A 24,533-nucleotide genomic window follows, 5' to 3' on the forward strand; every position below is an offset into this window, starting at 1 on the left:
TGATTATTATTTAAGCCTTGATCCTGCCAAAATATATATATATGCACCTGCTTAAGTACCTAACTAGTTCTGCTTGCTGTTAAGTAATTGATTCAGCCTGTGCCCACTGACTCCTGCCAAGGTGATACCACTTTCCTGGTGAAGGTCCTCCATAAATGTTTGCAGCATTCTTGGCATTGGAGCTCAGCCCTCTGGAGCATAAGCCATGCCAGGGGCTGGGTGGGTTGGTGCAGAACAACCCGTAGCCACAAATCATGGTTAGCTTTGTATCTAAGCAGTGTATGGAACTGAAAACACCATGCTGGTTGGAGAAAGTGGAAGGGATTCCACTTTCACTGTAGCTATCTTCAGTTGTATAAAAATTAATCATCTAGTCTAAACTTATTATGTAGGCTTTTTAAATAGTCAGTTAAGTGAAGTTAAATGTCTCACCTAAGAGGGTATGGTGGTGGATGTACCTTGCTTCACTGATGACAGGTAGAGTCCAGACAATTAGTGTAGATAAGATATCCAGTATTTTCAGACAACTAAATTTAGGTGAGTTGAAAGCCACCCTTAGCATCTGATAAAGAGAATCTGAAAATGTGGCATAAGTTTTTGCAAATAGAATCATAGAATCAGCTGGGTTGGAAGGGACCTCAGAGATCATCAAGTCCAACCCTTGAACCACCGTCGCAGTTGCTAGACCATGGCACTGAGTGCCACATCCTGTCTCTTTTTAAATATCTCCAGGGACGGAGAATCCACTACTTCCCTGGGCAGCCCATTCCAATGCCTGATCACCCTCTCAGTAAAGAAATTCTTTCTAATATCCAACCTAAACTTCCCTTGGCACAACTTAAGACCGTGTCCTCTTGTCTTGTTGAAAGTCGTCTGGTAAAAGAGACCAACCCCCACCTGGCTACAGCCTCCTTTCAGGGAGTTGTAGAGAGCAATGAGGTCTCCTCTGAGCCTCCTCTTCTCCAGGCTGAACAGCCCCAGCTCCCTCAGCCTCTCTTCATAGGATCTGTGCTCAAGTCCCTTCACCAGCCTGGTTGCCCTCCTTTGGACCTGCTCCAGGATCTCGATATCCTTCCTAAACTGAGGGGCCCAGAACTGGACACAGTACTCAAGGTGTGGCCTCACAGGGCTGAGTACAGGGGCAGAATCACTTCCTTGGACCTGCTGGCAACATGGACAAGCACTGACACTCCTGCTTCTCGTTCATTTACTGTGCCCACAGCTGGCACCCGAGACACCAGACCATTCCCAACGACAGACACAAGATGAATAGTGAGAGCGATGTCTGACAAATTCTCAGTTGTTTTAACTTTTAACTAAAATAACTCTAATAAATTAATAATCCAAAACTAATAAAACCAAATAGAGCTCTTTAACAGCAGCTACACATACGGAGAACAAACTCAAACATGGTAAACCTGTCTACTCAGTCTCTCAGACTGCTGCTCTCTTGTTGTCTCTAGCAAGATTCTCACTGACAGTAAACCAATTAGATGATTTTTAGTCCTGGCTATTTTTGGAGCAAATTGTCTATACTATACAAACACCTATTACTGTCCACACAGTCCTTGGGACTGGAATGAGAAAGGGAGGCTAGAATTAAATTGGGCCCCCTTGGGTTTTATGGTCATGATGAGAAAAAGGGAGCAGACTAAAAATCAATCTCAACACTGGTAACATTCAGGACTTAGGTGACTCTGAGCTTGGAAGTAGCATGTAATTCAGGCTCCTGTTGATTTGCCCAGTCCTTCTCTCACCTTATTGTAAATGAGGAATAATTCAGATTACGTCAGTGGAGTCAAACTCATATAAAATTCATGTAAGATCTCCATACAGCCATAAGTTTCTCTGTTATAAAAAGAAAAATAAAAATCCTATATGCAAGACTTCATTACCCAGAGCTTTTTTTTCTCCTTTAAATCTGAAAGAAAGGGGACCATTCAGCAAAACAAAAAGCAGTTATTCAGTGTTTCATATACTGACAGCATTCAGCCTCAGGAAGTCTTTCTAGGTTGTGCCTTGCATGTGTAGTAATAAAGTAAAAGAAACACAAAACTGTGGTATCTCCATAACCTGTAGATAACATGAGGCTGTTGTCCCCTTGTGCTTAAACAATGCACCATTGCTCGTGGAGAGACTCCTCAACAACAGTAACCAGCTACCAGAGGTAAAGCCAATTAAAAATAGCATTTCTGGACACTGGTTCATTCAGATATTATTCCTTGTTTGCAGACTAGAAGATGAGAGAAAATAAAGCAGATGAAATGCTATATAACACTGACATAGCACATGTAAACAACAATTATCTCCTTGGAGCATATTTTGAGATGAGTTTTTGTTTCAGTTCAAATAGCATACAATCAAATTTGAGTGTAATCTATCCGAGTGCCAGAGTTAATTTAAAAAATGTTTAGGGAATTAATATGCATGTGTTCATATGGATTTGGAGCTTATATAAACATGTGTTTATGTATAAACATGTGTTTATGTATATGCACACATGCATATGCATATAAGAAACCATCTTAAATCACAGACAGATGAAGATCCTTACCTGAAGAGTTCTAACATAGAGTAGGTAGCAGAAAAAAAGATCAAATGAGCAAGAATGATTTCTTACTTCAATGGAGTGTTTTTAGTACTCATTTTGTAATACTAAACATGTTTAGTTTGGGAGTTCACTAACATTTAGCTTCCCAGTGGGGACCCTTACATTTAAAAAAAAACAAAACAAACTAAAAAAAATAAATAAACAAAAGAACCTAGCCACCTGATAATTTAAAAAATAACCTCCTGTAGCCAGCAGGACAGAGGGATGATAAAATACAATCAGTACTCCAGAGTCTCTGCTGATTTTGCCTCTGTGCAGCTAATAGGTTTCACTCAGCCTTGGGCTGCAGCAGGTCCTGTAAAGCACAAATGAAGACTGGGATCCCAGTAGCACCACCAGCAATTTGAGCCTTAGCACTTGCCTTTAACAGTACTACAAGGCGGTTTTCTCTCTACATTCTTGCTCAGACTGACTTCTGGTGCTCTCTTATTTTCATCTCCTGGACATTAACTGCGGATTTTTCTTTTATTATTTTCTAAACAATTTGTTTTTCAACATAGAGTTTTGCAACAGCCATTCCCCCAGGTCACAGATTTTTTGTTCTTTTTTCTGCACTTCGTTGTTTAATTTGATAAGGCTTATCTGGGAATCTTCAACCTCCTTCTCTGGAAAGTTTTAATAATTTTTGCCAAAACAATCCTTATGACCAACTGTATCGGGCTTTTTAATGTCCACCTATTTGACTTCCTGATATTAAACAAAATTTTACTGCTATGTTTTGCAAATTTTTTGCTAAAGTGAAGTTTCAAGTTCAGAGCTTGAGAGTTATTTCAATGTTCCTGTTAGTTCCCCCTTGTTGTCAGGAAGCTAATCCAGGATGGATGCTTCTCTGCTAAAGCTTTTCCTTCCTATTTCCTATCTAGTATAAAATAAGGAACTTGTTGCAATTGTTTTCAGGGTTATTTTTCTGTATGGACTGGACAGGTGTATCTGTTAATCCCTTACAGATAGTTAAACCACCTCAAGAATGCTGGTGATTAGAGCACCCTCTAAAACAGGCCTAGAGATTTCTTGCTCTTATTCATATTATTCTTTCCTTCTCCTTACTCCACCTTTGTACCTTCCTCTGACAATCTTCATTCTTAGGAGTTCCCTGACATAATTTATTATGCCAGTAAGTGTAACACCACTATGCCATAATTTTGCTAAACCCATTACATTGGCAGAGCATGTTCCTGCCCAGTTCAGCTGTGTTGGGAAGGTCAGGAATAACCCTGGCACTGGGTACCACTTCATTGTTTCCTATCAACTTGTATTTGTACACAGGCACTACAAACGTGGGAGGAAGAAATCCTTGTATTGGGGCATTCAGGGGCATAATGCAAGTTTTTTTAAATAGCTACGCATTTTTTTCCCCAGCAAGATTTGTCTCTAAAGTACCTTAAAAAGTAAATAAACAAAATATTATTACGGTCAGTGTTGTGTATTAAAAACTCTATAAAACATCAGAGGTCCTTTTGATGCCCTCCTGCTGGTTTGTGGCAGGTGAGAACTGCTAAATGCTATTCCCAGAATTCTGCTTGCATCAGCACAGAGGCTGGTAGGACCCATGTGCTGTTTTCACCTGACAGAAGCAGGAAACAGGCAAAAATTAATGTTCTTCCAAAGGATAAGGAAGCGGTTGAGTATGAAAAAATATAAAAAACTAGAAAATCTGAGTTTTTTCTAGAAGCCAACAGAAGAAACTGACAGTGTGTGGGAGCAGACTGGGGATAGCAAGTGCTCTGCAGAGTTCAGCCCTTTCTTTGCAGAGCAGGTTTTTGCCTAAAGGCTCCCTTGTAAGGGAGGACCAAATCATACTGAGTTCAGTGCAAACTTGGCTACATAAGAGTTAAAAGATGGCCACGTGTTTCTACAAAGGTATTAAAAGTATCTTGTTGACTAGCCCAGTGTGTTCCTTGCTCAATATCTTGCCTTTGCGGCTGCCAGACAGGAAAAGAATTCTGATCTGTCCCACAGCCAAACCGTGGAGTATTAAATCCTTTGTCTCAGGAGCCTTTCACCTTCTCAGGCAGCTCTGGAAACCTGAAAGCAGAAGCAATGGATGTCCTTGCTTTAAAAGAAATTTGATGGTGGTGTGCTCCTGAACCACCATCAGGAAACCTGATGGTTTCCTGCTCCTGAAAATGTCTGCAGCCTGCCTCAAAGGCAAAGTGCTGGAGCACAGTACAGTGCTGAAAGCTTTTAATGTTGCTCTTGATGCGTAGGTTTGACGTGGTCTCCAACCCCAGCAATAATAACCATTGGGAGAGAGTGCAGCTCCTCTGAAAAATAGCAGTCTTACATATTATTGATGGATTATTCTGCCATTAAGGCTACAAAGGATGTGAAGTTTTGTGCTGCAGGGCATAAACCAGCCTCTCCAACAGCCTTGACAGCAGTGGAAACTTAGCAAATAAGAGGATTATAACATGATTGTCCAGCGTGGGGCTTTGTGTGTCTTTCTCTAAAGCATTTTATGCTGTCCACTGCTGGAGACAGGATATCACATTGGCTGGACTACTAATCTGATTTAGAATAACAGACCTTTTATTCCTATTAAGCACGTCTCAGTACAGCATCAGGTTTCAACAAGTACTAATGGCCACAAAACACTAGAAGTGCAGCTCAACCTACCCACAGGTACTTGGCACAAATCTTCTCAAAGGGACCACAGGATGCAAAATTCTGCTTATTTACTCATGCTACGTCATGTTTTTCAAGTGAGGTGCAAAATATTAGTTGCATACTCCATAATTTTCCTCCATACATTGCCAAAGTAATGATGATAAGTAATTTTGTACCTGGACAGCTACATTCACGTGACAGTTCTGCAAGGAAGACTTAATGGAAATAAGATTTGTGTATCTGAGTGCAGGATTAGGTCCCAAAAGCAGAATAGCTTTTTTAGCTTTCTAGGTTGCTAGCATTTTTTCTCAAGCAGCATTTCTCTTTTTGCTTGATCCTTGGATATGGGGAAGATTTGTTTTCAGATGTGCATGCATGTAGCACTTGCTCAGGGTTTAGCTGCAAGCCGATCCCAGACTCAGCTTACAGTGATGCTTTTGCAGGGTCCCTGGTTCCAGACGACTGTTGCTGACCACAACTCTCATTTCCTGTCTGTATGAGTGTGAAATTAATACTATCATAACATCCTTTCTTAATACATGCCGAAGAGAAAGGATCTTTTTCTGTTCTGCATTTGACCATGCAGCATTTCAAATATATGACTGCACCTCCATGAATCCTGCGGGAATTTATCCCTTTCATCATCCGTAGTAAAATGTCTAATAGCAACATCGTGCAGCACCTGTTTTTATCCATTTGCCCGGCACACAATCATCCTAAATGATCTCCAGCATGTACCAGCTGTCCTTGATTCTCCATTAGCTTGTGTTGTGTCATCCTGGCTGAAAGCTTTGGAAAAAAAAATGCAAATGTGATATGTCAACCTTAGAGCTAACCTGGTGCTATGAACTTTTCAAAACAGAAACTCTTGACAAGCACTTGCATGTACTGTGTCCAAGACAGTAGATTGGGGCCTGCATCATAATTGTAGATTCAAATATGTAATAATAATAATAATAATAAAAAAAAAAAGAATACTTCATGCCATCACTTGGACAGCACAGCTGCATGCCAAAAAGAGAATCTGAGCCTCATTTACAGAACACTCAGCAGGAAAGCTGACCAGCCAGAGTGCATAGCAAGAACAGTCGCTGGACTCCTTCTTTACCCCACTGCTTCAACACAAAATGCATGATCCTTCCTTTTACCAGATTGTTAATCAGAGGTCAGAAAGCAAAAAACATAGAATCATGTTGATTCAGGCTCAATGTCATCTGTGTTCTGTCCTATGTTTATATCCTATGGATCTCTTTATCCACCAGAGATGAGCTCATCCATCTAAATAATTTAAAGGAGCCATCTCCGGTGCAGTGAATGTGCCTTGCTGCTGTCTGCTTGCCTTACTGACCTCTCAGCCAGTTTGCCCATGCCTGTTGGTGTCCTTACTTGCCTGACTTGTTTGGGTACATGGATTTTTTTGGTGCTGAGTGGAAGGGTGTTTCCATATAACAGAATCATAGAATCACAGATCTGTTCTGGTTGAGGGAAAAAAAAAAAAAAAAAAAAATTAAGATAATTGAATCCAACTGTTAACCTAACTCTACCAAATCCAGTCCTAGACCATATTCCTAAGCATCCCATCAGAGCATCATAGAATCGGTCAGGTTGGAAAGGACCTCTAAGATCATCAAGTCCAAATACCACCTTGATCCACTACCACTGTGGTTACCAGACCATGACACTGAGTGCCACATTCAATCTCTCCTTAAAAACCTCCAGGGATGCAGAATCCACCACCTCCCTGGGCAGCCCCATTCCATTGCCTGATCACCCTCTCTGTAAAGAATTTCTTCCTAATATCCAACCTAAACCTCTCCTGGCAGAGCTTAAGTCCATTCCCTCTTGTCCTACTGATGGCTGCCTGGGAGAAGAGACCAACCCCCCTCTGGCTACACCCTTCTTCCAGGAGGTTGTAGATAGTGATGAGGTCTCCCCTCATCCTTCTTTTCTGCAGACTGAACAACCCCACCTCCCTTACAAGACTTGTGCTCCATATCCTTCACCAGCTTTGTTGCTCTTCTCAGGACTTGCTCTAGCACCTCGATGTCTTTCATGTAGTGGGGGACACAAAACTGAACACTGTCTTTGAGCTGCAGCCTCACCAGTGCCAAGCACAGGCAGACAGTCACTTCCCTGCTCCTGCTGGCCACACTGCTTCTGGCAGCAGCCAGGGTACAGCTGGCCTTCTTGGTCACCTGGACACACTGCTGCCTCACATTAAACCACAGCCTGTTGATCCTGTGAGCTGTAACCAGTTACAAAGGTCTTCTATCTGCCCTGCCTCCTTGTAGCAGAGGAGGTGGGAAGGACCATGCACCTCAGTTGTCACAGCACAGCCACAGACAACATTTTGAGCTGCCACCAATTTCTGTTGACATGAGGGGACAGTGGGTTGTAGTGCCTGTTCTCCCGACCTTATTACAAGAGTGCTAGCAGAGACAGCATGGCCAGGGAACCTCCTTAATTACCCTGAGATCACCTCAAGGCACCTTTACAGGGCTGCTGTCTGCATGGCATGAAGGGCTGGTCTGCAGGATGTCCTTGGAGCAGGTCTGAAGAGCCTACTTAAACTTAAGCTGCCCTGTTTAAGTTGGGTTTTCTTTATTTTTTTTTTCTGAGGGGAAAAGCCCACATTAAAAACATTCTAAGTATAAACTCTATCCATCAAGATCTTCTACAATCTTTCAGTCTGTCACTGATTTAACCAGAAAGTCATATGTGCCCGGGAATGCATATTCTTTGGAATGGAGATATCCTGCAGGGCTCATTCCTCGGCCTCTCATTTATGAGTATTATTATTTGGATGTTTTAGAAAACATAAAAGAAAAAAGAATGAGGAGCCCTTGCACTTTCTCTGTCTCTCAAGGATGCCCAGTTCAAGTCAAAGTAAGCAATTCTTTAACAGTATGCTATTACTCCCCCAGACATAAGCCTTTTTAACCAGTTGGTGGCTAGAAGATCTGCCTGAGATTGAGGATGTTGATATAGGGTACCATAAAAAACATTTATCTGGAGACAGTCACAGTCACAGCATCATTTGGGTTGTAAGGGACCTCCAGAGGTAATCTATTCCTACCTCCTTCTCAAGCAGGGTAAAGAGGAGCAGCCTGTCCATGATGATGTTCAGCTGGGTTTTGGGTATCTGCACAGACAGAGGCTCCACAACCTCTTTAGGTAACCTGTGTCAGTATTTGGTCACCCACACAGTAAAACAAGTCTTTTCTTATGTTCAGACTGAATTTACTGGTTTTTATTTTGGTCTCCATTGCCTCTAGTCCTGTTAGTGGGAATCATGGAGCCGGACCTGGCTCCATCTTCTTCGTTCCCTCCCACTCTGCACTTATATTAATGAGATCCCCCCAAGCCCTCTCTTCCCAGGGCCAAGTAGTCCCAGTTCTCATCCCCTCCTACTGGGACAGATGACCCAGTCACTGCCTCCCAAAAATGTACCATCTGAGCAAACTAGGCTGATGAGGGAGTAACATGTCCAAAGTTATGTATGTGCAAGCACAGTGCTTGGCATAGGCCACTTCTGCTGGCCCTCAGCTCTTCTCCTAAGTATCTGTCAGGGCTTCTTGCTGTCAAATCTTTCTTCTGAAGTCAACAGCTTTGTGCTCTTCATAGCAGAATATAAAGAAAAGAATTATAATCTCTCTGAGGGATGGTGTCTTGCCAGGGGTTGCCTTTGCTGCGTGGAGTCATAGAGCAGAAAGACAGCCTCCAATTTCTAGTAGTAAAAGGAACGACTCTTGTCTTAATTTCCCTTGGTTTAACCTGAGACCTGTCCTGAAGGAACCGCATTGCATCTGTCAAAGGCTCCATCTTCCTAATTTTCTCAATTACAGTTTTTCTTGGACAGTTTTACATTACTGTCATTTGAGCTTGTCTCTACCTCCACTTTCAAGAGGCCTACTTGTTAATTTCATAGAGCTGCACCTTGTGTAGGGTTTTTTTTTTGTGTCTTCGGGGTGGGATACATTTTTGATCAGGCACAGCCTTTTATGTTGAAAGAAACTGGTAGCCAGGAGCAGTCTGGAATAAGGAATAGAATACCTGCTGCAGACATCTTTTCAGATAAGGCACTGCCATAACTTAACGTGAAGTTCTTCAAGCTCTTCCAGCAGCAGATGGTTTCTGAAGGGGGCATTTTACATGCTATGTGCCCTTTGTCCAGCAGCTTCCAAGTTGGAAGTCATCACTTTCACCATGAACCTTACAGAAGCTTTTTCATTCACCTAAAAAACCCCAAACCACACATGGTATTCCAAACTCCAAAAATAATGCAAGAAATATGAAATACCAAGGAATGATGTACAGGCCCAGACTTGTGCATCTGGGGTGCAAAAGGCAAAATCACCAAAACAAGCCCAACACAGTCAAATTTCTTTTTTTTTTTTTTTTTTTTTCCTGTTGGAAGACTTCCAAGAGTACAGCACAGGCCCACACGGTGGGAACTACGTGCATGGAGAAAGGGCTGCAAAGAGAGGCCCAACCGCCCTGAGGAAGCTGCAGCCGCCCCGGGAAAAGGCGGGATGGGGGGAAGGGGCGCCAAGGCCCTGGTGATGTCCCGGGGACCTCACCGTGCCACCCCGCTCCCTGCCCTCCGCCACTGCCAGGCAAGAGCGGGACGGGGACAAGAGTCCCCCCGCGGCGTGGCATGACGAGGGTCCCTGGGGCCATGCGCGGCGGTTCGAGGGGCCCCGCCGGAGGGAGGCCTCGCACTGGGAACCCCGCATAGCTGCGGGCCGCTTCCCCGCCCTAGCAACGGTTGCTGGGGAGCAGGGGCGGGGCTGCGGAGCGGAGGGGCGGGGCGGGTCCCGCAGCCTACAAGCCCCATAGTGCCTTGCGGGCAGCGCGTGATGCTTGGGAGCGAGCCGGGGGGAGGAGGAAGAGGAGGAGGAGGGGGAAGAGGAGGGGGTCCGTCTCTCCCCTGCCGTGTCCCCTCTCTGGGCTCGGCAGACGCCATGTTGGTTTGAGCCGAAGATGACAGGGGGCGGCTACGGGCGAGGATCGCTCTGAGGAACCGGCAGCTCCGGCTCGCAGCGGGGCGAGGCAGCGCGGAGAGAGCGGGGGAGCGGGAGCGCCCCTGCCGCGCCGCCCAGGGCGCCCGGAGCCGCCGGACCGCAGGACGAGGCGGGGGAGGGAGGGCGGGCTGAGGAGGCGGCGGCGGCGGCGATGCCAGCGGAGACCTGAAGCTGCGGGAGGCCCCCGCCGTTGAACGCCCCCCGGCACCCGACGAGTGCCGTCGCCGCCGGAGTGTCGCGGGGGAGGGCTTTCCGCTCCGGCCGCCCCTCAGGCAGCCCTCCCCGGCCCGTCTCCCCGGCAGACCCTGTTGAATGTCGCACACCGCCTAGGGGGATCGGAAGCTCGGCGTCCTCCTCAGTGGCCCCGGGCCCACCCCGGCCCTCCCGCTTCCCTGCCCCGCCGCCGCCGAGGGCAGGAGCGAGGTCCTGCCCGCCCGCCCGCCTGCCTGCGCGCCCGGGTCGCCTGCGCTGACTGAGGAGGTGACTTGGACGCACCATTATCCTGTGAATCATCCCGTCGTCATTTGTCAAGGCTGGGAGAGAAGGAAGAGGGAGAGAGGGGGGAAAAAGCCCGCACGCAGCTCATGTGGCGGTGTAGTCCTGCCTGCTCTACCTGGCACCGCTGCTGACAGGGATCTGCTGCCATCTCTGGTCTCCCGCTGGCTCCTCCGCTACAGCCCCGGCACCGCTTGCCCCTGGATATTTCTCCTCCTCAGCCGGCCGCCTGGCCCGCTGCACATCGGGCACCTCTTTTTCGCAGGGGACGTGGAAGTTGCTGCCTCCGAAACTGACACCGATTTTGCTTCTTGAAGAACTCCAGCGGACTGTTCCTGGTGCTTTTTTTTTTTTAATTTTTAATTTTTTTTTTAATTTTTAATCTGATTTTAAGCTATTAGGGTAACATCAAAATGTCCAGCAGCGTTCCAGCTGATATGGTAAGTCTTATGAGTCTTATTCAACATTATTATGGAATATTGTTTATTTCGGCCTGTTTTGGTAGGGAAGATGGAAAGAAGAGGGGTGTATGAATAAATCAATAATAATTAAAAAAAAAAAAAAAAAGGATCTCGGTTATATATTTAAGGAACAAAAAGTTCCCAGTTAGTAAATCTGGGAACCCAGATGTTGGTTCTGCTTTGCCTTTTGGTAGCGGAGTGGGAAATCTGCAGAGTCGCTTTCTGTATAGCAAGGCGGGGGGGATGTCAGCCCTCTCACCCGTGGCAGGCAGTATCTGACTGCTCTTGGTTATTTCGTGGTAGCATTGCTGCTCAGCACTCCGAGAATTTTGTGGGGGAGGGAGGAGAAGGAGATAAAGAAGAGTATTCTGAATTATTTACTCCAGCCATTTATATTTTTGTCTTGCTATAGCAGATGAAATTTAGTCTCGTCCCCCTTTTAAAAATTTTAAATTTTTTTTTTTATTCTCGTCTTCTCTCAAACTTCACTTGTTTCTTATGGACGCTTTTGTCTCCCGATGCTGATGGGAAGTTAATCTCTTCGCTTGCTGCCTGGTCAAGAGCGAGAAAGAAATTCTCATGCACTTACTGACATGGCGAGGTCCTTTGTGCACTAGCTGCAATCTGGACATTTTTCAAGGGCACTCCTAGTACTTCTTATGGCGGATTGTACTTCAGCCTGCGTTGGATACTCGGCTCAGTACATTTGAAATAGGAAGGTGTAGCAAGGCATGAGGAGTGAGGGTGAATCAGGTCTGCTAGGTAATCTTGCCTTCAGCACGACTTTTCCTCATCTGTATATATTCCCATAAATCACTTAATCGGGGAAACAAACAAACAAAAAAAAAAGTTGTGGCTTCAGTTTTGTTATGTTAGTTCTTTATTCTTACGGCAGGGTGTTTTCAGCTATGTTGCCACGATTGTTCACCTTTAAAGGGATTTTATTCTAAAATCAGCAGGCTTGTCCATGATTTTTTTCTTTCGGGACAAAGTTCTGTTTTGCGAGTAAAACCTGCCCCGATAGTGATAACAATAAAACTGAGTAGCCCTTTTTTGAGCCGGTGCCATACAATTAATGGTGTATATGTCTGAAAGACGGGCTATGGAAATAATGGTATCTTTTAGTTGTTAACTTTTCAGTGTTTCCTTCGCAGCTTTTCTATTGCAATCAAAGTGAATGAATTCTGCCAAAAAGGCAGAAATAGTAAGATATAGAGGATGATCAAACAGTTTCAAGCTCACCATTTTTTTTTCTTTGTTTTCCTCCCTTCTTTGCTTTTCTCAAACACTAGAAGTATGTTTTGCCCTCTGGGACAAAAGGATGATACGGGGACTGTTGCCAGTGACTTGAAATCCTTTCAACTATTAATTGTAACGTATTTCTTCTTAGGGTCTCTCTGTCTGTTAGAGCTCACTGAACCCCTTCTCGCTCTCACGTGTCCATCTTGTATTATATCACAGAAATCCTCTCCTTAATCTCCGGGAGGGTTAGATGCAAATCTCTTAGTGCTACTTTTTAAATTGCCTGGAGGAGTCCCTTGACAGCGACTTGAAGCACTCCTCTTCCCTCTATCCCTGGGCTGAGCTCACTGCCACCTCCACGCTCCTTCTAGGTCCTACCTGCCTGCATGGGAATCGTGATGCTGCCACTAGGCTTGTCATGTTTGACGTTTGACATTTTATACAAAGTATATGGATTTTAAGATAAGTAGTTAAATACTACTTTGTTTCTATGAAAACTGTTTCCTTCTCTTGGCACAATGTACTGGGAATACCACTGACAGGGGTGGCTAGGCCTCCAATGTTCTGTTCCTTCAAATCAGGAAGAAGCTTGTTATATATAGTGATGTTTAAATACTGAGTCATTGCAAAAACATTTAATGAAGATGTTACCAATGCTGGTAGAATATAACTGAATTAATATGTTCTCATCCACTTTTGGATCGTTTTGATGAGTTTCTGTGTTATTCACTGCACCTTCTCTCTGAATATTTGGAGTGTGTTGTAGAAATTCAAGTTATTAAAAAACAGTTAGTTGTCAAAAGAACATTTGAAAAATCATTTTGGTTCTGCTTCTGTCACCATTCTCTTTAATTTGAAGGAACTTGTTCAGAAAAAATAAATTATTTGGTTGTTTTTTAAAGAGGAGTACTTACCAGGCTGTCACCTTGTCTATATATGTTTTTATTTAGTGTAGGATTTTCCCCTTTGCATTTCTCTTATCCACCCACTGTGTAATTTGCAATTACAAAAAAAATATTTCCCATTTCTGTAGGAGTTGCCATCAGTGTGATGGAGTGTCATAATACAAAGACTCTTCCACACTTAGTAAATCTGGTAGGAATTACTTAAGTATTATAATAATTAGGTTTCAAACTGTTTATGTCAGATTCATGAACTAACCGTCTCATAATAATAACACTTGTATAATTGGTGCTTCTTAAAAATGTGTTAATTTGTCTTCCTGTTCCACCTTTGAGGAGAATCTGCTCTACAAAAATTCATAGTAAATTATCAAATCTTCACTCAGCTTTGTACTTCTGTGTAGGCATAATTTGATCCAGCCTCCTTTTCTCTGGTGTTTAGTTGCTTTCTTTCTAGCACTACAGCAGATTTTACCAGCAAACTATTTCAACATCACTTCTTAAATAATTAAAACAATACTTTATCATTTGCATTCCACTAATAAATTGGGTAGTGACACACCACATTCTGGGTATTGTCAGTCTGTGGTGCATTATTCCTTAGCAATGTGTGCTACTTACAGGTTAAAACTCCACTCCCGGAATGAAACCTGCTAACATTGAGCTCTCTACTTGAGTATATTCATAGATTAACTTAATAAGTACTAAAAGTTTATGGGGCAGTGCTTGAAGACTATACCAGAGTTTAATTTTGTGTAATTTTTCACCTAAGTACCAGCCATTGTGATGGCAATAGGGCATCTCTGAATGTGTTCAATGATTTCATCAGGTAGTTTATCAGTTTTGTCATTTGGTAGCAGCTAGACTTTGTCTGTTGGTAACAACAGCAGGTCTATTTCCAAGTTATATTTCTTGTGTAAGAATAGAGTTCTATGGACTTGTGGAGTTAATGACACTGGGGTTTTTTTGAGTGGACCAGATGAAAATGGCTTGGTATTTGTTAAAACACTGTAGTAAGTGTTAAACATTGGCTATTTTAAAAGAAGCTATGAAAATTCTACACTCAGTCCAGAAGTTACTACTCAATTGAATAATCCCCTTTATTTCAGTGGAGTTAACACAAGAATCTAGGAAGCTGTGTCTCTGTTTTCTGTGTGCCTGTGATGCTTCTCCTTACAGATATAATTCCTCAGGGGTCTTCAGAAGTTCACAGTAAAGGGTCCATATGATTGAAAAGTATTTCAGTGTCCACTGTTCCCTGTGTCAGTGCATTTTATGTAGGTACAAGAAGGTTCTGCCAGTGCTTTCTTCCTGGTCAGTTCTTTGTGTGATATCCTCTAGGATATCAAATTCTTTCTTCCTCTGAGTAGTAATCAAGAGTGATGCTTTTGGCTCATGGTAGGTTGTTTGGGTTTTTTTGTTGTTGTGTTTTGTGGGGTTTTTTGGCATTTGGTAAACAGCAGAATACTGAAATCTGTCAAATAGATTTTGAACTTTACTATGTACAGCTGTTGTATCTCTGAGCTTATGTTTAAGAGATGTAGGTGGCATGAGAGAAATTATTTTTCATAAAACTGAATGTTTGGTGTGAGACATTTGCAGACATGAGAGGATGGAGTCAGTGGTCTAAAACACGTGAATACATGGATGATGTTAGAAGGGTGGAAGAAGAGTTACAAACAGAAACCCTGTTCAGTTTATGCCATGTTAGTATCAACATCTTGAGTGGAAATGTGTATGTGCATGTTCTTTTCTAGGAAATTTAGTATAGAATGGTGATTAATAACAGCATATATAATAGCTTCTTTTTTAAAGCATGGGGATAGGGGTGAATATGTAGCTGGTGCTATGTCAGGAGGGGAATCTTGGCATTCAGGAATGAGATTCAGACAGGAGGGACTCAAAAGGAATAACTGGTTGTATGGCAGCTGAGTATTTTTTGTCAATCATTCAGGCTAATCATCTCTTTCATTAAAGAGTAGTAAGTGCAGTATCCATTATAATATGCTTGGAACACAGAAAGAAAATACTTTGTTTGCCCATAACATTTTAATGTATCAGAACAAAATGTAAGAATTCAAGCATCTCTTTTATTCTATTTTAACTTATTTTGCCTTTGGTAAATCCTTTTTCCTGGTTTTGAAAATTAATGCATCCCTAGTAGCCTTTGTGTGTACAGTCCTAAGTTAGTCTCTTAAGTTTATTTTATAATGAATATAAAACATTTAAAATTAAGATAATATTTATCTCTCTGTATTTTTGCACCTCCCAAGTTGAAAGTTCTAACTTATTACATTCTAAGATAAAAATAGCTCATGGTTTTTTTCTATACAGATACCTTTTCCTTCTCTCTTTTTTATTGTCACTATTGTTTGCTAATTGTAACAGATAGGATTATCTTAACCTTTATTATCCTCAGTGTTCTGTTCTGGTTTTTTTGCTTCTTTTTGGAGAAGGAATTTGTGGACTCTGAGTTAGCAGGAGGAGCCTGAAAGAAGCTCCTTCCTGACTCCTGATACCTGGAGTCAGCCTTTGCAGCACGCTACAGTGTTTCTTGCAAGCAGCTGAAGAACCTCCTTCTCTGTTACCTGCGGCAGTGGCCGGAGATAAACTTGTCAAAGCTGATATTCATGTATATATTTGAGTGTACTTCAAAATTATCTCTATTTACCATTTCCACCACCCACTCACACCTTTTTTTTACACAAATTAAGAAATACCTTACCTGTTTGTTTAACACTCAAGAAGAAATATCTTGGTAATGACTGGCATTTTTATATGTGACACTGCAGCGGTAATTCCACAGCATCCTAACACATTAAACGTATTCAAAAATGATATTTGCATGTCCTTCATCTCATTTTCTTCAGGCATGAACAGCTGTAACCTGTGGGTAAAACAGAGATTGCTATTTCTGCTGGGCCTTGATGCAGCACTGTACTTCAGATGGCAGTGTAGGCTGGCACTATAAACTGTTCCTTCCTTGCTGCCATCCACCCCAGCTGTTGTTGCTACCTGAATTGGTTTCTCAGTACTTTTGCTGTCTAACTCTGTGAAACACAGGAGGGGATGTGTACTGAAGGACATTTAGCTCCTCCCTTGTTGGGAATGCTGGGAAGCCAGCAGTAGCTGCGAGCAGGTTCCTGCAGGGCTCAGAGACTGAAACAAACGCTGAGCATCCGAGCGTTGCAAAGTGATCACCTCTGCATCGGGAACCCTGAATGCTAAAAAGTTGCCAGATGTCATCCATGGGAACTGCAGAGCTCAGTCAGGACCTGAATAGGGACAACTTGCGTCTCTTAGATGTGGAATTAGGGACAACTTCAGGTACTGGTAATCTGTATTTTGCCTTGGTGCTTGTGACTGCTGTATGTGCATATCTAAACTTAGACTTTAGATCGTTCAAGCCCCACAGCTCTCTTCCTTGGTTTGTCTTAAGACTAGTAGGAAATGATCCTTTCTGAATGCTGTTCTTGCAGCAGACTTAGTAAAACTTGTATGATACTGTAAACAATGTCTAAGGGCATGCTTTTCTGTTTTTTAACAGAGTTCTTTCTAAGTACAGCTCCTGTGAATGGCGAAAGCCATGGTCATGGTATACCCAGTACATGGGGTTTACTTGTTACATATTTTGGGTCAGTCAGCTTTGTTTCTCGCTACAAGTCAGAATGTAAACTTTTGGTGATGTCCCTACATACGCTTATGCAATACTGAGCAGAATGGAGAGCTCAGTTCTGACTCAGCCTGTGAGTGCTACTCTAGCTTGCAGAAATCCCGAAATATCTGGAATGTGACTAATCATTCTTGTGGTTTTATGTAAAAGAGATAGTACAGCTTATTTTCAGTCTTTGTACAATATTGGATCCATTAACTTGGTTATTTCTCATTCTAACTACGGTGAAAGGCAGAGCTGCTGATCAATACTATTTTCCACAATGACTCTGGTTTTGCAGCAATTAATTGAGCCTACTGGAGTAGCAAGCCTTCCCTGCCACAATTTTGCATGTGTAAACTTTAGCTCACCAGAACTTTAATTAAAGGGATGTGTCTGAGTACAGCGCTGTCACTGTAGACAGCATTGTTGAAAATGAGCAGGATGTCAATGAGAAGTTTTTCTCATTGGTTGTTGTCATGTCAAATCTAAACTGGGACCCCAACTGTTCCTCAGTTTTAACATGATTTAGAGATCTGTCTTTTGAAATTCAGCTATTATTAAAAATTACTCGGTAAATTCTGGCAGAAGGACAGTCTGTCTTTAAATTTTGACAGCTTCTGTTATACGTCTGTTGCAGAACATCTTACAGAAATGACTGAAACATTTCTCACTTGGTGTACCTCCAGAGAAATTTAAATTCACAGATGCACCACTAAGTGTTGCAAGCAGTGATAGGGAGGAAATACTCAGGGAAGAGAAGAATGAATAATGAACACCCTGCAAGAATTGTTTTGGTTTTGTTTTTCTCTTGTTAAAAAAAACCAAAACAAAGCACCAAAAAAACGGTTGCTGAGGCATCACTTGAGATTCTGTAAATAGAGTTATGCACTTCAGTACTATACAGGTTTTTGTATCCAAAAAGAAACTTGAGGGGTGGAGAAAAGTTGCTGACAGGCTTTCTAAGAATGTAGAGAAAATTATTAAGGAGAAAATTATTTAGTCTGTTTATTTTTTGAGAGCAACGCTTGAAGTTTAGACCTTTTGTGTAGGTCTGTTGGGCCTCCAAAGTACATTCTGCAGAAATACTGTTGTTGCAGCTAAGTTCTCTTATGTATTTGTGGAAATTCTGGTGTATTTTGCAGTCAGTAACAGGCACTGTGTTTAGGTCCTTGATAGAGGATAGATTTTTTGCTGCTTTTAAACCATTCGCAGTGAAGGCAATCTTTTGATTTGTGCTAAGACTTTGCCAGTGTGTTGAAATCTGATTTTAGAATGTACTTTGTATTTTCCACAAATACAAACTTTGTGTTAAGTGAAGATTTGGTAGTTCACACAATTCTGTCACTGCTATCAGCATCTTGTAATTTTTTTCTTTTTGTAAAGTAGCTTGAAAATAGCTTGCCAGCAACAGGATTATATTTCTAAGTTTGGGTTGGTTTTTTGGTTAAAATTATTTGGGAGATTGAGTTTAGAGTTAAATGGAAAGTTTGCGACATAGTTTAGCTGAGACTTTATTCCACCATTGTTGTTATGGAGACAAAACCAAGCAGCTCCTTGAGTTTTATGTATCCCATAGAAATGAGCAAAGTAAAAATGGAGATTCTGCCTCGGAGTTTGATAGGTTTGTTGTACTACCAAAAATTAATTTGTTCATTAGTGGGATGTAGGTACTAAGATGATACTTCACTTTCAACATACTGGGATGCAGTCTGGAAATGTTTGTGTTGGTATCTGCCTACTGTCACATTTTGTGTCTCTTTAGAGCTGGGTTTATGTTCAGGGGAGTCTAATTTATGGCTTGGACCACTGCTGAGGAACAAAGATGGTTTATCCTGGAGTGCTTTTTAGCTGCAGCTGAGGATCTGGATTTTAATCTCTGAATCTATAGGCAGTTTTGGTGGGAATGAAGGTTTAGGTATCTCTCTCTCTCTTTTTTTTTTTTTCCCCCTCTTCCCTTTAGAGGTTGGTCCTGAGCTCTTCTGGAAGTTTTTCTGTTATCTTCATAATGCAATACACACTGTTTCATGTTGCATAAGAAATTCTCTCAAGCATTTAATAAAAGTGTAGTCCTAATTTCAAAATAAACACAAGGAAACTATATGTGGGTTTTTTCTTTCAGAGATTGAAAAGAATGATATGTTTCATCCAAAAAAAGAACAATACTTCAGAATCATATACTCTAGCATTAGTTGGTATCTCCTCAGTGAAATTATGATATGGAGATGCTTTATGGTTTGGCAGAGATCTACATCACCCTAATCTGTTTCTGGTACTTAACATACATTCTAGATGGTACTGTGGAATCTTACATATGTTTTTAATGTAGAGAAATAATGGAATATTCATAGAATGGTGAAATGCAGTGTTAGTCAGAAGTCTTTTGTAGCTAGGAGTATAGATTTAGGATTCTCTTAAAAGTAAATTAGTACCAGTACACATGAATATGTGCAGCATATACTAGTAAGCCTCAGGAAAGTTTTATTATGAATTATAATATTATAAAAATAATTATTCTAAAATAATAGTCCTTTTCAGTACTTCTTTTAAGATTAAGTACTGTCTGAACATTTTGCAGATATACTTATCTTTTTTATTCGATAAGGGACTGACTATAAGACTTGGTAGGCTTTTAAAGCCTGAAATACCTAATTGAGGTATTTTATACTTTAATTGTTGAATTCATATTTGTATGGGCAGTGACATGAACACGAAAATAAACTTAATCCTTGGAATAGTTTTCTGTGGTTATATCTGAAGCACAACATGTTCCTTAGGGCGTATTAAATCTGAATATTTATGTAATTTTGCCTGTGAATGAACATACTTCTAATCTGTGCAAACAAGTTGCACGTCATAACAGCTGTGAGGTGTAATAATGAAAGCCTCACTCTTGCTTCTCAGGCTGGATTACAGGTCTGTGATGGAAACAAAGTTTTACTAGACTTGCGTGTTTTAGTGATTGATATTTTGTATACTTGTAGAGCTATTTTTAGCAATAATCCCCAGACTTTCAGAAACCTTTATTAAAAGATTTTAAGTGGGGCAAATAAATCCCCATTCACTAATGCCATCTGATGCAGTAATAATGAAATTAACATGAAATCTCACAAAATTTTAACTTCCAATACGTATTAAAGAACGTAAATAGGGATGAGGATTTGTTATGGCATGTTTATAGGAAGAATTAAAAAGCTGTCTCTCTGAGCTGTATGCTTTCTCTTAATGTGGAATTTCCTAAGTTTTCCCTTGTAATAATTTTCTGGATTTTAACTGTTGGACTGTAGTGTCCTGTACTAGGCAGAACGAGCTGTGGCACAGCATCCTGTGCACACTGTAGCTGCTCCCAGTGGCTGCTCCGTGTGCTTTGTGCTGCAGGTAATTCCCTGCTGGAGCTCAGCCCTGCACTGTGGCTGGGAGCTGGAATCTGGTGGTTTAGCTGTTCCTCTGAACATCTAAGGAAGTGCACTGCTGTCCCTGTTACACAAAGGTCATGGTAATATTTTCTGGAGTCGTTCTAGTTTGACTGTATCTCCCTAATATCCAATCTAAACCATTTTCCTAATATCCTATCTAAACCATTTTCCTAATATCCAATCCAAACCTCCCCTGAGGCTGTTTCCTCTTTTCTGTTGCTTGTCACTTGGGAGAAGAGTGCTGGGAAGGCTGTGGGTGCAAGCCAGCTCCTGGAGCCAGATTTGCTTAAACCAGACAAATTCCCCAAAGTGCTCTTCCCAGGGTAGGCAATGGCAGAATCACCCCCTTTGGGATGAGGGCACCCTGTGAGGGTAGGGCTAATGCTTACATGGGTACCCCAAATTTCTGCTATCTCCATCCTAACAGGGTCCAAGGAGAGTGAGAAGAAGTGGGCAGAGATGTGGCCAGAGTTGCTTTTCCCAGCAGGAGTGGGTGTCACAGGAGCCCCTGGAGAAGGAGGGGACAGGAGCTGATGGGCACAGCCACTTGCACAACACAATGGTCACCCTAGAATTGTGTTTCTTCTTACTAAGAAGGGAGCCCTGTAGAAGGTGGCCTAGGGGAAGAGTGTAGGTGCTTGAATAGGGTAGCAAAGGAGTCCAATGAAGGGCTCAAATGATTTTTCACTAGCACGGATCTCAAAAATTTTAATTTTTCAAATTTACTGTAAAATGGATGGTTGAAGCATGGATGACTGGATGACATCACAGGACTGTTTTTAACTTTTTCCTAAATGCCACTTCTTAAGGGAATGAAAGTGGGCCCTGTGTGCCTACTTTTCCTGCTTTAGGGATAGCCAGGGAAATAGCTCTGTAGTGCTACAGTGCAAGTGCAGAATACTTCTTGTTCCAGCACTCTGATGCTGACACTTGATGAATCTACCATATGTGGTTCTTGCTCTTACTGCAGGAGGTAAGTAGGACTTGAAAAGTTTTATTAGGCAATATGTAAGATTTTGGTGGGGATGGACTCTAGAGCCAGGTTGTGTCTTTCCATGAATTGGCTATGAAGAGTATAAAATCTCTCTATAAAGAATATGGTACTTCTAAGCTGATGTTGTCTTTTTGAATAAAGATTTGGGGCTTGTAAGCAAGTACAATTTATCTTGTATTTTTTGTCACTGTGAGTATGTATGTACCACAGGGTTAATTATGTCATATGTGGAAAACTCGCATTAAGAGGAAACTATTCCACTTGTAAAATAAAGTACAAAGCTAGTCATTAATACCTGACTGTCCAACAAGATTTATCCATCCTGTGGTATAAATGCGTAACTGTATTTTTCAGAACTAAGTGTTTTCCCCCTTTCATTATTCAGCACCTCCTCATTGTTCAGAGGCTGAAATGGTGCCATTTCTTCCTGTACTGCTCCAACTTTTCCTGGAAGAGAAATCTTAATCTTGAGCCTTCCTGTGATACTAGTGGTAATGAGTACTTAATAAAAATCCCTTTATTTTTGGAAGATCTGTGAGAAAAGAGGTTGTTATTTATAAAAAATCGTGGATATTGTGTGATGGAATTTTACTTTAATATACTCTTCTACAAGATATCTCTGCATCAGGGTTGTAGGGAATGAAATCTTACAGTTTAAACTGCAGTCAGACAGAAACAAAGTTTAAACAAAACCAAGATTTTCTTGTTTGTTTGTTATGTTATTTTTAAAAAAATAACATTTATTTTAGTAAAATTTTGATGAAATTTCTCTGGCCAGCTCTGCTGTGTTGCATCTCCAGTGTCTGCCAGTCTTGGTGCTTCAGAGCAGTGGTATTGTGTGTATGTAGCAGTATTGCAGCTAGGCCAGTGTGCTCTGTGCTGATGTGAAGGTTTTATTCCAGAAAACTTGTTGTGGACGAGATAATTAAAGTGATGTAAAAGTCAGTTAACTATTATATATTGATAGATTCTCCCAAGAACGTTTGGAGAAGGGTTGTGAAATGCATCTGTTAACACACTGTAAAAAGCAAGCTCTGAGGTTAGTGTTTTAGGAGAAGCTGGTTTTCATACCAACTTTGTTGTAGGGCTGTGTAAGTCTTTCTTTCAACCCTTATAATTGATTGAGAATCACATGATTTTACTGAAATGCTTTCGTTGATCTTTCAACACTGAAATCCCAAGCACTTTATTATCAAATACTGCCTTAATTTAGCTGTCAGTTTTCATGTTCCTAGTTTTCAAATAGCATGCTTTCAATTTAAATCTGAAGCAATCTCCGAAGAAGAAAACAAATCAACAGGAATTACCAGTGTTTAAGGACATGGGTATTTTGCTTTAGTCTTAAATTATCTGCCTCAAATTCTGTAGGGCTTGTTGTTTGTTTTTTTTTTATTTGTTGAGAAATGAAATGTAGGAAAGACAACTTTCCCTATAGATAGAGCACAGAATGATTATCAGTCAGTGCCTTTATCTGCAGATGTGGTGTTTGGCAAGTTTTGAACTCTGCTTTTTTTTTTTTTAAATAAAAAAGGCAAGCACCAAAGTGCATGAATTCAAAGTGCTGAGTAATGGCTGATAAGGCAGAGAGAAGGTAAATACTTTCCTACCTTTTATAGTTGGTTCTTCAGCTGCATATCAGTCCTGATTTTGATGCTTAAATAAGTGTCCTAGGTTATGAAATTTATTTCTAATGGACATGTGTTTAGGTGGTGATTTTGTTCCGTTTTGTTGTTCTCTTCTGTAAAAAAGAAGAAACTTTTTCTATCATATATTTTTTAGCACAGAGATATGAAGACCAGAGGGAAATCAAATTGAAGTTAATGCCTCTCTTAGCACAGTTTGAAAGTATTTTTTTCTTACACTAGACATGGTTTTGCAGTAGATGAAGGAGAATTACACTTGAATAAAGACAGCAATTTCTGCAGTATTTTGTATCAAATAACAATTTTTTCTTGTAAAATCAGTTTGCAATGTATTCCAAAAAATGGGACACAGTTTTTTAGGAAAAACTATAGCTTTGTTGTGGGATTTTGAAATTTTCTATACGAAAACCACCTACTCAGAATCTTGAAGTACAGTAGTCTGGTATTTTTGTTCTGTCTTTAATGCTGGGGTAAAGCCCACAGTAGTTTTGTGGTGCTCTATTGGAAGCTACCACGGCTCACCCTTGATCTGTGGAGACAGGGAAGATAAATCTTTTGAATTGTTTCAAAATAGTTTGTGCTGGGTTGCTGGAAAAGATGACATTACTTTCTGTTGTATGAATTTTGGACTGTTGTAGTATTTTGTGGGATGGGTGGTGGTATCAGCTAAAAAGGAGTACAGAGGGAAGCTAAATCAAAATTACACGACCATCCAGTGACAAAGGTCTGGAATTAGCAGTGTCAGAGCTTCAGGCTTCTTTATAGACAGCAATGTACCATTCAAACACAACAGGCAGCAAGAAACAGCCAAGGAGTCATCATAATTTTCTCCAACCATGCACAGGTTTTATACTCTGAAGAAGTTCATCAAATGGAATTTAATCATTAACATGTCAGATGATAACAGATTTCTGATGGACAGCCTCATCCTTCCTCTGCCTGCCAGACACAATTCTATCCAAATCCATCCCTTAGTATTCATGCTTTCAGTGTTTGTGCTGAATGGAGATAGAAAAGAAGCAAGTGTTACTTTGCTGGGTGGAAAAATTATTGAGATGTGTCCATGTAAACATTATCTCACCTTCTGGCAAAAGTAAACCTTCCATTAGCAAATACAGACTCTAAAGCAATAAAGCTTCAAAGACTTGATTCAGTTGCCTAAACATGGTGTTTTGTGCCAGTTTGCACATGCCAGTGTGTCCAGGGTGCCAGAGAAAGCAGACTGCAATGACATTTGTCTCTGGAGATCTGTGCCCTTTGGGAGGAGCAGCAGCCACACTACTGGGAGGAGTACCTCACAATACCTAAAAGTAGTGCTAGATGTATATGTTTAGATAATTCTTGTGAGCTTCTGAGGCTTTGTAAAACCTCATCTGCAACACTTGCTTATTGGTTCTTGGTAGGTTGTCTTTTTGTAGCTTCAATTCATTAAGCAGTGCTTCAAAATCATTAAATGTTTTAATTTGCAGTAAAATCACAGTCTTAC

General features: G+C 41.3%; 1 protein-coding gene across 1 annotated transcript in view; it reads left to right on the forward strand.

Moving 5' to 3' along the window:
- The first annotated feature begins 10,376 nt into the window (after positions 1-10,376).
- The window catches only part of UBL3 (ubiquitin like 3), a 56,193-nt gene continuing 42,036 nt past the window's right edge, over positions 10,377-24,533 (forward strand). The window contains exon 1 of the mRNA XM_008494923.2: positions 10,377-11,177. Within this exon, the coding sequence (XP_008493145.1) occupies positions 11,151-11,177 (27 nt within the window). The 5' untranslated portion in view covers positions 10,377-11,150. The remainder of the gene's footprint in view (positions 11,178-24,533) is intronic.

The sequence above is a fragment of the Calypte anna genome, chromosome 1 (assembly GCF_003957555.1).
Source record: "Calypte anna isolate BGI_N300 chromosome 1, bCalAnn1_v1.p, whole genome shotgun sequence".
Lineage (NCBI taxonomy): Eukaryota > Metazoa > Chordata > Aves > Apodiformes > Trochilidae > Calypte > Calypte anna.